A 12,887-nucleotide genomic window follows, 5' to 3' on the forward strand; every position below is an offset into this window, starting at 1 on the left:
AGCATCAACAGACATCTTGTTGGAGATTACACCGGCCTTCATTGTATCTTGGAGACAAATTCGTGGTACCCCTTGCACACTTACTGGTGGGGGCGAATATTGTCTAAAGGAAAGCAACATCGCGCCTTGAAGCATCTCTTTTCTTCTCTATTTTCCCCATCTAAGCGGGAGACATTTCCAACAATCTTAAGACAATATTCTGTTGGAGATCTTCATGGCGCAATCAATGAAGTAGATGACCCAAGACTTTGTGAAGTTAGAACGCTTCAACAAAGGCAATTCCAAGAGATGGAAGAAGAAGATTCACTTCATTCTCACCACTCTCAAAGTGGTGTACGTTCTGACTACACCAAAACCGGTAGAAGTGGAAAATGAGACACTTGCCCAAGCCCGTAAAAGAAGAAAGTGAGATTAAGATGACTACTTGTGCAAAAGGCCACATCCTAAATGCCATGACGGACGAACTCTTCGACATCTATCAAAGCATGGAATCAACAAGTGCACTTTGGATGGCTTTGGAGGCGAAATATCTTGCGGAAAATGCCGACGCCAAGAAATTCGTTGTAAGTCATTTTTTGAATTATAAAATGACAGATGATAAGTTGGTAGTGGATCAAATTCATGAGATCCAACACATCATCAGTCAAGTACATCAACAAGGGGTTAACCTTGATGATTCTGTTATCATTCTTTCAATCATTGACAAATTACCACAATTATGGAAAGACTTTAGAAAAAGTCTAAAATATAAAAAAGAGGAAATGACCCTTGAAGATTTGGTTCAAACCCTCCAAGTTGAGGAAGAATCAAAGCTTCGAGACAACAAAGATGATATTGCTAATCTGTCCTCTAAAGTCCATATGGTGGAAGTTGCCAATGTAACAGACCCCCTCCTAAACCTTGGAAAGGTAATCGGAAGAGGAAAATGCATCAAGGCAAGGGTTCTGAAAAGAAAAAGAAACGCAACTGTGCTTGTTTCCAGTGTGGCAAAATGGGCCACTACAAAAAGGACTGTCAATATAAAAAGTCGAACACTCAAGAAAACAAAGATGGAAACAAAGAAAAGTTTGTTGCCATGATATCCGAGGTTAATTTCCTCGAAGGAGAAGATGCATGGCGGATTGACTCGGGCGCTACAAAGCATGTTTGCAAAGATAGAAGCGCATTCTCGACTTATGTATCGGTCGAAGATGGGAGTGTTCACTACATGGGAAACTCTTCAACTGCGGAAGTCAAAGGCAAAGGGAAAGTGAAACTTGAATTCACTTCCAGGAAAGTCCTCACTCTTACCGATGTATACCATGTACCAGATGTTAGAAAGAATCTTGTTTCTGGTAGCCTTCTTAACAAGAATGGCTTTAAACTTGTATTTGAGTCCAATAAGTTTGTACTTTCCAATGGTGGGACATTTGTAGGGAAGGGTTATATGTACGAGGGAATGTTTAAGATGAACATCAATAAAGTGAATATTTCTGTTTACATGGTTGATTCTCTTACTTTATGGCATGATAGATTAGGACATGTTAACTTTAGGAAAATGCATGACATGGTAAAGTTAGAGTTAATTCCTAAATATGATGAAAATATGGTAGATAAATGTAAGATTTGCATGCAAACTAAGATGGTTACCAAACCATTCCCTAGTGTAGAAAGGTCTACTACATTATTACAACTAATACATAGTGATGTATGTGATCTACATGGCACTCCTACAAGAGGAGGCAAAAAGTATTTTGTAACCTTCATAGATGATTTTTCAAAATACTGTTATGTATATCTGTTAAGCTATAAAGATGAAGTCTTAGATAAATTTAAGACTTACAAACTAGAAGTCTTCGTTTCGATGAGCACTCGACCGCTCCCCTTGAACAATATTAGACACCGGACAATACGCATGAACTGCCATCAATCACTATCTCCCGGAATTGAACCAAAACCAATGTGAGTCTAAGATTAAATGTCTTAGATCCGATAGGGGTGGTGAATATCAATTTCCTGATTTCTGTGAAAATGAATGTATAATCCATGAATTTTCCGCTCCTTATACACCACAACAAAATGGTGTTGCGGAAAGGAAGAATAGGACTATAATGGAAATGGTTAACTCCATGTTAGTCAATTCTGGATTAAATAAGGGATTCTGAGGTGAAGCCTTACTAACGACTTGTCACATCCTAAATAGGATACCTAATAAGAAAACTCATGTAACCCCTTATGAACTTTGGAAAAAGAGGAAACCTAACTTAGGATATCTTAAAGTTTGGGGTTGTAGGGCCATTGTCCAATTACCCAAACCCAAGAAAATGAAGTTAGGAGAAAGAGGTATTGAGTGCATATTCTTAGGATATGCAAATCATACCAAAGCCTATAGGTTCTTAGTAATAGAACCGAATGACCTAGTAGATGTAAATACCATCATCGAGTCTAGGGATGCAACCTTCTTTGAGAATAGGTTCTCTTCTATTCCTAAACTAATGGATTCTAACCCACCTTTAGAATCTTTATTAGAACCTCACAAGGAAAGTAATGAGGAACCTATAGAAATTAGAAGAAAAAGAGAAAGAAAAGATAAAAACTATGGTCCTGACTTTGTGATATACTTAGTTGAAGGATCAAGAGAAAAGATCTTTGAGTCTAATATGTTAAGTCTAAACATAGAGATAGATCCTAAAACCTATGAAGAAGCCATTAAATCCCAAGATGCAGCCTTTTGGAAAGAGGATATAAATGATGAAATGGATTCAATCATGGGTAATAAAACTTGGAAATTAGTTGATTTACCACATGGATCCAAACCCATAGGTTGTAAGTGGATCTTCAAGAAGAAGATGAAAGTAGATGGAACCATAGAAAATGCAAGGTTGGTTGCCAAAGGCTTTACTCAAAAAGCCAAAATAGACTACTTTGATACTTATGCCCCAGTTACTAGGATCTCCACTATTAGAGTTCTAATTGCTCTTGCATCCATATACAATTTTCACATTCACCAAATGGATGTTAAAACAACATTCTTGAATGGTGAACTTGATGAAGAAGTGCATATGGAACAACCTGAAGGCTTGATCATGACAGGTCAAGAGCATAAAGTTCGTAAATTAATCAAGTCTTTGTATGGGCTTAAACAAGCCCCTAAACAGTGGCATGAGAGATTTGACAACGTATTAGTGTCAAATGGATTCAAAATACATGAATCAGATAAATGTGTATATAGTAAGTACAAGAATGGTAAAGGTGTCATTATTTGTCTATATGTAGATGACATGTTAATATTTGGTACTGATATGGATAGTCTCACTAGTACTAAATGGTTTTTGTCATCTAACTTTGACATGAAAGATATGGGTGTAGCAGATGTGATTTTGGGTATAAGAATTATAAGGCAAGGTAATAACCTTATTCTTACCCAATCACACTATATAGAGAAGTCCTTAGAAAGTTTAATCACTTTGATTGCACACCAGTTTCGTCACCTTTTTATTCAAATGCAAAACTATATCTTAACACTGGTAAGTCTATTTCTCAGTTAAAGTATGCTAGTGTCATAGATAGTTTGATGTATGCTATGACATGCATTAGACCTGATATTGCATTCTTAGTAGGAAAACTAAGTAGGTTTACTAGTAATCTCAGTTATATACACTGGAATGCTATAAATAGGATACTAAAGTATCTAAAAGACACTATAGACTATGGATTGTACTATAGTTGGTATCATGTGGTATTAGAATGATACACAGATGCTAGTTGGTTAACTGAGCATGATGATCATTCATCGAGTGGATGGATATTCACTCTTGGTGGGGGAGTTATCTCCTGTGCCTCTAAGAAGCAGACTTGCATAACTACTTCCACCGTAGAAGCAGAGTTTATTGCATTGGCTTCATGTTGTAAAGAGGCGGAGTGGCAACGGAATTTGCTGTTAGAAATTCATATTTGACCTAAACCTATGTCATCGATATATACGCATTGTGATAGTCAGGCCACACTATCAAGGGCATATAACCATGTGTACAATGGTAAGTCCAGGCATGTTGGACTTAGGCATAGTGTTATTAGGCAGTTACTTACTGATGGAGTAGTAACTTTAGATTATGTGAGATCAAGCCAGAACTTGGCTAATCCATTAACAAAAGGTCTTGAAAGAGATATGGTTTTTAAGACATCAATAGGGATAGATCTAAAGCCAGTATTATATGATCACTAAGAATGGAAACTCGACTCAACACTTGAAGAGACATCAAGTCTTGAGTTCAATGAGCCCAAGTACATCATATGGAGTGGTTGCAAGCACTATATAAATAACATCCCAAGGTAAAGTGCTTGGTACCTGTAATGAGTAACGGAGGAGGTTGAGCAGTGGGCTCTTAATAAGCTTGTAACAAAATTGTTAGGGTGCTATAGTTACAGGGGCACTCTTAAGCCTACCTATGTGAGTGTGAAGGTGGTGCCGCCTTCTATGAGACTTGGCTAGTCTCTAGAGCACTCATGAAAGCGAGATACAGACACAAGGCCAGTTCACGTGTCGGCTGATTAGAATCACCTGAGGAAATGAATTTCTTGTGCGTGAAACGTATCCAGTTGGCTATATAGAATCGCTAGTTCAAAGACACGTCTATTATGCCGTTCTTGTCAACTTTGATATGTTCTCACTAAGTGAAGGTTCAAATCGTAAGATACCTTTAATTATGCATGAGAGTTCCAAGTATAATGAGATAATACTTTTGATTTTGAAAATGGTGAGGGATTGTTAGTGTAATTTTCAAAACAAAGTGGGTTTTTAAAAGTATTTTATAAACAAAGTGCTTTTGTTTTGTAAAAGTAGTTACTTTTTAGAATAGAGAATAAAGTAGCTATGATTAGATAGTCCAACATCGGTAAGGCAAAAAGTAAGAGAGAAGTTTATATAGCTTTTACCACTTCTCTCTATTACTTTATTGCACAATGGTTTTTGCCATTGGGTGGACCCGCAGGACGGTGCAAAACACCGTTCGCGAACGCGCGGCGTAGGCAATGGGCTATAGGGCGCTAGTGGCGCACTTTGCACTTCGCACGACCGCATCGTCACAAGGAGCAGTTGGAGCACTTAAATTTTTCTAGATTAGATCTGGAACGTTCATTGGTTCGACCTCGATGTCGGTCGGCTCGGGGGTTGGTCAGGTTGGGTCGATCAGTCATAATGGCTTGAGGGCTCGGACCCGTGGGATGACCGAACGGTCGATCGAGTGCACTCCAACGGCTAGAGTGGTAGCGGGTGCGATCCGAGGCGTCGGATCATGTGTAACGGCTAGTGGTGATCGGGTGTAATGACGACCGTTGGATTGTGTCCCACTGTCCCAACGGTCATTAGCCCAGAGGGTGCGATCCACACCATGGATGATCGATCTAGCTGTTATGGGGCTGGAGGGAGGTTTTACACAAACCAACAGTCACTCCAGGATCGATCTGGACTGTAGAGTCGTGATGGGCGCGATCTAACGGCCAGAATCGAACCTGCTCTGAATAGGTGCTCAGTAAGGGTACAAATCAAACAGAAAAGGTGCTAGAAGCTCTATAAAAATAATAGAATCGGTCCATAGCAAATACAATGCGAAATACACTTGTGGGAATTCTATTTAAACAATTTCCAAAGCAATTATTCTCTTGAAAGCCTCTCTAAACTACTGTTTCCAAATTACATTCAAGTATACTGTTTTCTGCAGAAACAGTAACTTGCATCTCAAATACTTGTTCCTTCCAAAGGTGATTCTTGGGTTTGTTTCCGCTTTGTGCAAAGCATCAACAGACATCTTGGTGGAGATTACACCGGGCTTCATTGTATCTTAGAGACAAATTCGTGGTACCCCTTGCACACCTACTGGGTGGGGGCGAATATTGTCTTAAGGAAAGCAACATCGCGCCTTGAAGCATTTCTTTTCTTCTCTATTTTCCCCATCTAAGCAGCAGACATTTCCAACATGCATTACACGGTATCAAAGCAATAGTATTTTTATTCTTGTTTTGTCGTATTCTTTCCTTCATTCTCTTTTCCTTCCTCAACTAAACGAGAATCAGTCAATAGTGATGACTACAACCTAAAGTTTCACGCTCTTCTTTTTTTTTTCTTTTTTTTCCTCTTTGTTTTTCTTTGTGGTGGATCATTAAACCACGTAGGTGGTTTGAGAAGTTTGGGAACACGAGGTGTAAAGGTGGCTGAAGGTTGTTGTTGCAAGCATGGTTTTAAATTTTGGCCGAAATACCCAAAAATTTGGATTTTGGTTATTTCGGTCAAAATTTCAGATTTCGGTTGGGACAAAAACCGAAATCCCAAGAACCTGAAATTTTGGAAATTTCGGCCGTGAGATAGTTCAGAAATTTCAGCCAAAATTTCGGGAAGATGAATTTTTTCACAAATATACTATTTTCTGAAATTCCAGCCGAAATAAAAATGTGATTCCTTTTTTCCCCCCTGAATTTAGGCCAAATTTTCGGCCTCGGCCAAGGCCGAAACCGAAACTGAAATTTAAAACCTTGGTTGCAAGTCATGTGAAGCTAGTTATTGCAAGCATGATGTTGCTATATGGTGCAAGCAGTTACAAGCAGGTCATTACAAGTTTTAGTTGAATGGTAAACAATGCTGGTGAACAGTGCTGTGAACAGTGTCTGCCAAGTGTTTGCTATTGTCTATAAAGATTGTACAGCTCCATATTTGCTTGATGTTGGAGTTTGGCATTTGTCTGCCAATTGTTTGATAATTTGTTGGTGAGTTGCAATAAAGATGAAGCATGGTACTCTTTTTAGTCCAGAGCTATCTCATGTTAACATGACTTCCAATAAAGTAATAAACTTAATGGAAGCTGTTACGCATTGTGGGCTAAGGCAGTGGACGGCTTTCCAAGACCAAGAGGAAAGTTGGTATACCTAATCATGGACTAATGAAACTCATATGCTGAAAATTTTAAGAAGTTGTTTCAAGAAGATGCTCAAAATACGACGTTATTATGGAATAGTATGGAATCGGAGATCATTTGTATAATGATATAGTTGGAATTTGCTAAGAAGTCTGGTAGTATGCTAGTATGTTATTATCATGGTCAAATCATATGATACAAGAATGTAACAGTTTCACAAATTATTTAAATCTACAACTGGGTGATAGGAGCATGACCAAGTATTATCCTTCCTTGGTTAATCTGTGTGAGCAGTTAGATATGGCGACATCCTTTTTCTACTGATCCTAAAATTTTTAAGAGGAAGGAATATCTGAGAGTGGTCAAGTTTCTTAATGGTCTCTGTCCTGAGTTTACTCCTATTAGAAAGCAAATTCTTAGTGCTAGTACTCTTCCAACCCTACCAAAGGCTTCTTCGAGGATACAACAATCTATGTCAGCTGAACCTACTGATTATTCTATTGGAGATCGATCTGCATTAGTTGATCAATATGGAGCTGGTCATGAACGTGGTAACCGTAGGGGATTTGGTGGTCGTGGTTCTGGATGTGGTGGAGATCAGAAGATAGGGTGAGGTAGAGTAAGGTTTTAGGATTCGATTTTGGCATCCGTTTCGATCATGATGGCATGGAAACATATGACTTTTTGATATAAAGCAGATCCCATCGAAAGAGTAAGGGTTAACACTTCAAGTACGATAGCTAAGTTATTTACACCATTTTGCAATTACTTTTATGTCTTTTATCGTGGAGGGGTAGTTTTAGGGGGTAAACGGGTAGTTAACTTGTATTAGGGTTGCATATAAAACCCTTATCTCTCTCCTTAGAAGAGCAGCTTTTGATAATTTTCATTGGAAACTTAGGGTTTCAAACCCTTTTATGTTGAATTCGAAGGAGCAACGAAGAATACAAGCTTGGGGTTCAAGCTTTCTTCCTAGTTCCTCCCATTTTACCTTGTAGATGGCAAGGGTTCTTATCAATTGTAACTGAAAGGATGGGCATCCCCTTGCTCATTCCATAGCTACATGTATTCAAGTTCTTGTTCAAAGAAGCTTCAGGCAAAGATCTGATTCCAATTTCCATGGCCAATTGCATGTTTGGCAAGTGGTTTTAGCTTTTGTGTTAAACTCAACTACATCTCTACATAAAGTAGTTGAAATTGAAAAGGTTCAGGCAAAAAAAATTCATAATTTTCACAAGTGGAAAACGAATTTGAATGCAAGGAATTGAAATCCCATTCGTACATGGATTTATCCGAGTATCTTTTGGGTATTGAATTCTGGTTTTAGATATCTTGTGTGAAACCCCTCAGAAAGCTCCAATTGTATGTTGTTTGTTTTCTTTTACTTATGAGAATTCATTTAATACATACCCAAATTTAGTGGTGAACCAATCGGCGATAACTTTCCTTGTGGCAGAGATGATTGAATCAATCAATCAAATGCAGGATCTTAATTCAGATTACATCCCTTAATAAAAAAATAACCTTAGCTTCAAACATAATAGTGTGAAAAATAATATAACATTCAGCGTCAACAGAATTTGTAGGAATTCTCAATTTTAGATGGATCCAAAAGGTCCATTAATCAACTACCAGTGCGAGAGTGGCGAGATACAGATATAGCACATGTATTGGAAGGGCAATTCAGAGGAAAATAAATTACAGTTACAGGAGAGGCATACCAAAGAGCGGAAAGCGGTTGAATGGTTGAACAGGGCGGGCGGGGAAGAGAGGCGACCGTGGTGATGGCGTTGGAGACAAGAGGAGGGAAGCAGTGGCGTTAGCCATACTGAATTTTACAGTCTTCTTTTTGTTGCAATTGCTTCTTAAGGAAACAAATTCTTCTTAGGGTTCCTGCTTCCTTCCTTTGCCTGGTTTGTGTGGCAGAGAAAGCAAGAGAGAAAGGCAATCACAAGTTCAAAACTCATCCATTCATAGATAGAGAAAGAGACTTATAATGCAGACAAACTAACCAGATTCACAAGTTACACAACCCAACAAAAGATCTCCAACTTGACTTATTTTGATATTCCCACACCCAAGAAAAAATATCAGGATCCAATTGCCGTTGGCTCTCTGCCTTATCCAGTGACAGTACCATTTGAAAATAGACGTTCATAGCTCTGTATCCCTTTGTTGTTGTCTTTCTAGAGAAATAGGTTTTCAAAGGGTAGCATCATAAAATCCATCATCAGCCATGAAAACCTAATCACTGTAGAAAAAATCACTTTCATTGCAACCCCACAAAGACACCATGTCTCTGGTAACAGCAGCACTACCAGCAGTACCCACCCTTAGAAAACTCTATCATTCTAAAAACCCCTTCAATGTATGTATTCAGCACAAAGAAAAGACAACCCAAAAGAGGGAAAAGAGAGTTTCCAGAACTAGTGTTCTCGTTGCTGCTTTTCATAATGAGGAATTTGTAGGAGATTATAAGAGGATTCTTTTGTCAGATGTGGTGGTAAAGAGGAGGAGAAGGGTTTATTTGGGTAGGAAATGGAAAAATCAGGATATTGCCACGGGTTCTGTTGTACTTATAATGCATGCTCTGTGTGTCTGGGCTCCTTTTGCATTCAATTGGACTGCGGTTTGTGTGGCTTTTGTGCTATACTTTGTGACTGGTCTCTTTGGAATCACTCTCTCTTTTCATAGAAATCTCTCTCACAGGAGTTTCAAGCTCCCCAAATGGCTCGAGTATTCCTTTGCTTACTGCGGGGTTCAAGCGCTCCAGGTTAGTGAAAATTACAGAATCTCAACTCAACTGGACAAGGCCTTTGTCCCAAACTAATAGAGCCGACTAAATGAATCCTTTAGAAAAATTTCACGAAAAAGGTGAAAGAAATCTACCCGGCTCAAAATGACTAAGTCTAATCCTAGCCTTAATTGGGTTCGTCTACATGTATCATTTTCTTCTAAATAAATACTGTGGGATTACCAATTACTCCAAAGCTTTTGGAGGCTTTTGGAGGCTTTTGGAGTAATCGGCTGCATGAAATCTGAAATTTCTTACCAAAATTTCGGATTTCGGTCAACTCCGAAACTGAAATCCGAAATTACCAAAACGTACAAAATTTCAGTCTAAATTTTGGAAATTTGGGTGAAATTGCAAACAAAATATTAATTTTTTATTCCATTACAAAATTTCAGCCGAAATTACTGGAATTTTCCGCCCAGAAAACTGACATTTCGCCTGTCTTTTCCGAATTTCGGCCAAAACTTTGGGATTTCAGCTGAAATTTCAAACCATGATTGGTTGTTCCAAAAGCTTAAGGGCTTTTGGAGTAATTGGTTGTTCCACAAATACCCTTTTTGTGATTCTCTGAAATCACATATTCTTGTACGCATACAGGGGAATCCGTTGGATTGGGTGAGTACCCACAGATTTCACCATCAATATTGTGATTCGGAAAGAGATCCACACAGCCCTCTTGAAGGATTTTGGTACAGTCACATAAGCTGGTTTTTCGATGTTGAATCAGTCGTTCAGAAGGTATGCTAGGATCGATTCATTGATGCTCTGTCTCTGTCTTTATCTTTCTTTCCATCTGCAGTTTCTGAACTAGAATGGATTGTAATTTTGTAGTGTGGTGAAGCTAGCAATGTTGGGGACTTGGAAAAACAGCCTTTCTATAGGTTTATACGAAGAACTTATATAGCTCACCCCCTTGCCTTGGCGGTTCTGTTATATGCAGCCGGAGGTTTTCCATTCATTGTTTGGGGCATGGTACAGATTTCTAACTATGGCTACTGATACAGCAATTATTAATTTATTACGGGAAATGATAATAGCAATCTGCCGTTTCTAACTATGGTTACTGATACAACAAGTATGTTCTCGTTTAGTATTTAAAGAGCTTGAAAGAGTGAGAAATGTAATATCTGACAGCCCTTTAAATACTACACGATAAGATGCTTTCGCGCATCTATTTAAAATGGTGCAGTGTTAATATCATTTTCAATTATATATGATGAGTTTTTATATGGTCTGACCGTGAAGTTCCGTCAAAGCGGTACGACCCTTGATATTTGATCCAACGGCATATCACTTTTTAAGAGGCTGCTGTTGGATCAAATATCAAAGGTGGTACATCTGAAGTACCACATTGACGGGACTTAGGTCCAACCACCCGCATATCTTCGTCCAAGTGGGACCCACTGTGCAAATGCCATAGCCCAAAATCCCTCAACACACAAATTGGCCATGAAATGTGGATAATATGGAAAATAAATTGAGTGAAGGTCCTCACTGAAGTCCTCTGGTTGGATGGTTGGGATTGTTGAGTTTGATAGTTGGGACCACCAGATAAAAATGTGACTCGCATTTCCTAATCTGCCTATGTGCCTTAGATAAGTTCATCTTATAGTTTCATATCCTAATGTTGATGATGGTGGATTGCCTTTATTCATCCCCTAGCAATTAGATATTTTATGAGATGATTCAAATTAAGGAAAACAAAAATACATACTGGCATATCTTTAAATAAGCCATCACCATATTATTTTCCTAAAAAGAAAAAAAATCCTCAGGCTCTGCTTTCTTTCAACATAAACTGGGCATAAAACAAGTTTTACAACCAAATTTCCAATTAAAATAGTGTAAAATTTGTTTTACACCCATTTTACATCGAAAGAAACAAAGCTGAAGAAAAAAGTTACCAGAAATATTTTTCTTGCAATCCAAATAGGGCCTAAGACATAAACTCTCTTGTAAGTGTTTGATGAATGAAAATATATGTAAATTTTCATGCAGGGTGTAAGAATTGTATGGGTGTACCACATTACTTGGCTTGTGAATTCGGCTTGTCATGTCTGGGGACGCCAGTCGTGGAACACCGGAGATTTATCGAGGAACAACTGGTATGGTATTTGGTAATATACTAGTTTTTTAGATGTACTTAGATCACGTGCATGATTTTATTGTACCTCTTTTTTTTCAAACTAATTAAGGAAAGTTTCTGTCCCCTCGGGCAAAAATTTTGTATGTTCAGGTGGGTGGCATTTCTTGCATTTGGAGAGGGGTGGCACAACAACCACCATGCTTTCGAATACTCAGCCCGCCACGGGCTAGAGTGGTGGGAGTTCGACTTGACTTGGTATGTGGTTTGGCTACTCCAAGCTATTGGATTGGCAACAGATGTGAAGGTACCTTCGCATAGTCAGAAACAAAGGATGTCTCTCAGCATTGGAACTACTCCGGCATAAGATAGCTTAACAGCTCGGCGACGCCTTCATTAGGCATTGTATCGTTGAGAGAACCTTTGCTCGTTTTCGAGTGAATACTTTGTTACCTGATTTTGCAATCAAATTGTTCTTTACATGTCATGCAGTTTGCCACATTCAAAGTAAGATATAGGGTAAAGTAGCCTAAACTTTGCTACTTAGAAGTTGTGTTAAGATGGTCGAGTTGGTCTAAGGTGCCATATTAGCTTATGGGTCGGAAAGGGCGAGTTCAAATCCCACTCTCAAGTCTCAACATTACGAAAGTAACACTTTGGGATTGAGCCTCTAGCTCAATGGTCGAGGCTTTGTTCTTCAACCTAGAGGTAGGAGGTTCCATCCCAATTAACTTACCTACAAAAAAAAAAGCCCCACTAATTAAGTCACCAACTGGTCACTGTGTTCTCAGTTGTATGACCATCAAGCAGCGCACTTATGCTAGGGGTGCAACTCGGGTCGGGTTGGATAAGGTTGTAGCCAGCCCTAGCCCAACCCGAGATAGCATTTCATCAACCTTAACCTGACCCTATCCGAGCTCGGGTCGAGGATGGCCAACCCTAACCCAACTCATATAACATGTTTTTTTCCAAATCGGGTCGGGTTCGGGTTCGGGTTCACTTTGGGCCAAACAGAAAAAATACAATAAAAAACCATAACCTAAGAAAATCATGATAAGATTAGAGGACGAAGGCCGGGTTTGGGTTGACAAGGCTTCAACCCAACCCCAACCCCAAAATAAAT

The 12,887-nt window shown here is 38.9% G+C and overlaps 2 protein-coding genes across 2 annotated transcripts in view; one reads left to right on the forward strand and one right to left on the reverse strand.

Moving 5' to 3' along the window:
- The window catches only part of PIFI (post-illumination chlorophyll fluorescence increase), a 42,918-nt gene extending 34,066 nt beyond the window's left edge, over positions 1–8,852 (reverse strand). Inside the window, exon 1 of the mRNA XM_077363963.1 lies at positions 8,609–8,852. Within this exon, the coding sequence (XP_077220078.1) occupies positions 8,609–8,714 (106 nt within the window). The 5' untranslated portion in view covers positions 8,715–8,852. The remainder of the gene's footprint in view (positions 1–8,608) is intronic.
- Positions 8,853–8,994: 142 nt separating this feature from the next.
- Positions 8,995–12,251, forward strand: FAD5 (fatty acid desaturase 5). The gene is made up of 5 exons (XM_077363948.1): positions 8,995–9,660; positions 10,279–10,419; positions 10,513–10,653; positions 11,680–11,786; positions 11,918–12,251. Exons 1-5 carry the CDS (start codon positions 9,181–9,183, stop codon positions 12,129–12,131), a joined length of 1,083 nt encoding a protein of 360 aa, XP_077220063.1. The 5' UTR covers positions 8,995–9,180; the 3' UTR covers positions 12,132–12,251.
- The last annotated feature ends 636 nt before the right edge of the window (positions 12,252–12,887 follow it).

The sequence above is a fragment of the Tasmannia lanceolata genome, unplaced genomic scaffold (assembly GCF_043159265.1).
Source record: "Tasmannia lanceolata isolate RefF3 unplaced genomic scaffold, GAP_Taslan_0.1 ptg000003l, whole genome shotgun sequence".
NCBI classification, from domain to species: domain Eukaryota; kingdom Viridiplantae; phylum Streptophyta; class Magnoliopsida; order Canellales; family Winteraceae; genus Tasmannia; species Tasmannia lanceolata.

Excerpts from the sequence above, each read along its gene's own strand:
- FAD5 (XM_077363948.1), top strand. The coding sequence starts at position 9,181 with ATGTCTCTGGTAACAGCAGCACTACCAGCAGTACCCACCCTTAGAAAA. Across the intron at positions 9,661-10,278 it reads GCGGGGTTCAAGCGCTCCAG|GGGAATCCGTTGGATTGGGT; the intron begins GTTAGTGAAAAT and ends GTACGCATACAG. Across the intron at positions 11,787-11,917 it reads GATTTATCGAGGAACAACTG|GTGGGTGGCATTTCTTGCAT; the intron begins GTATGGTATTTG and ends TTGTATGTTCAG.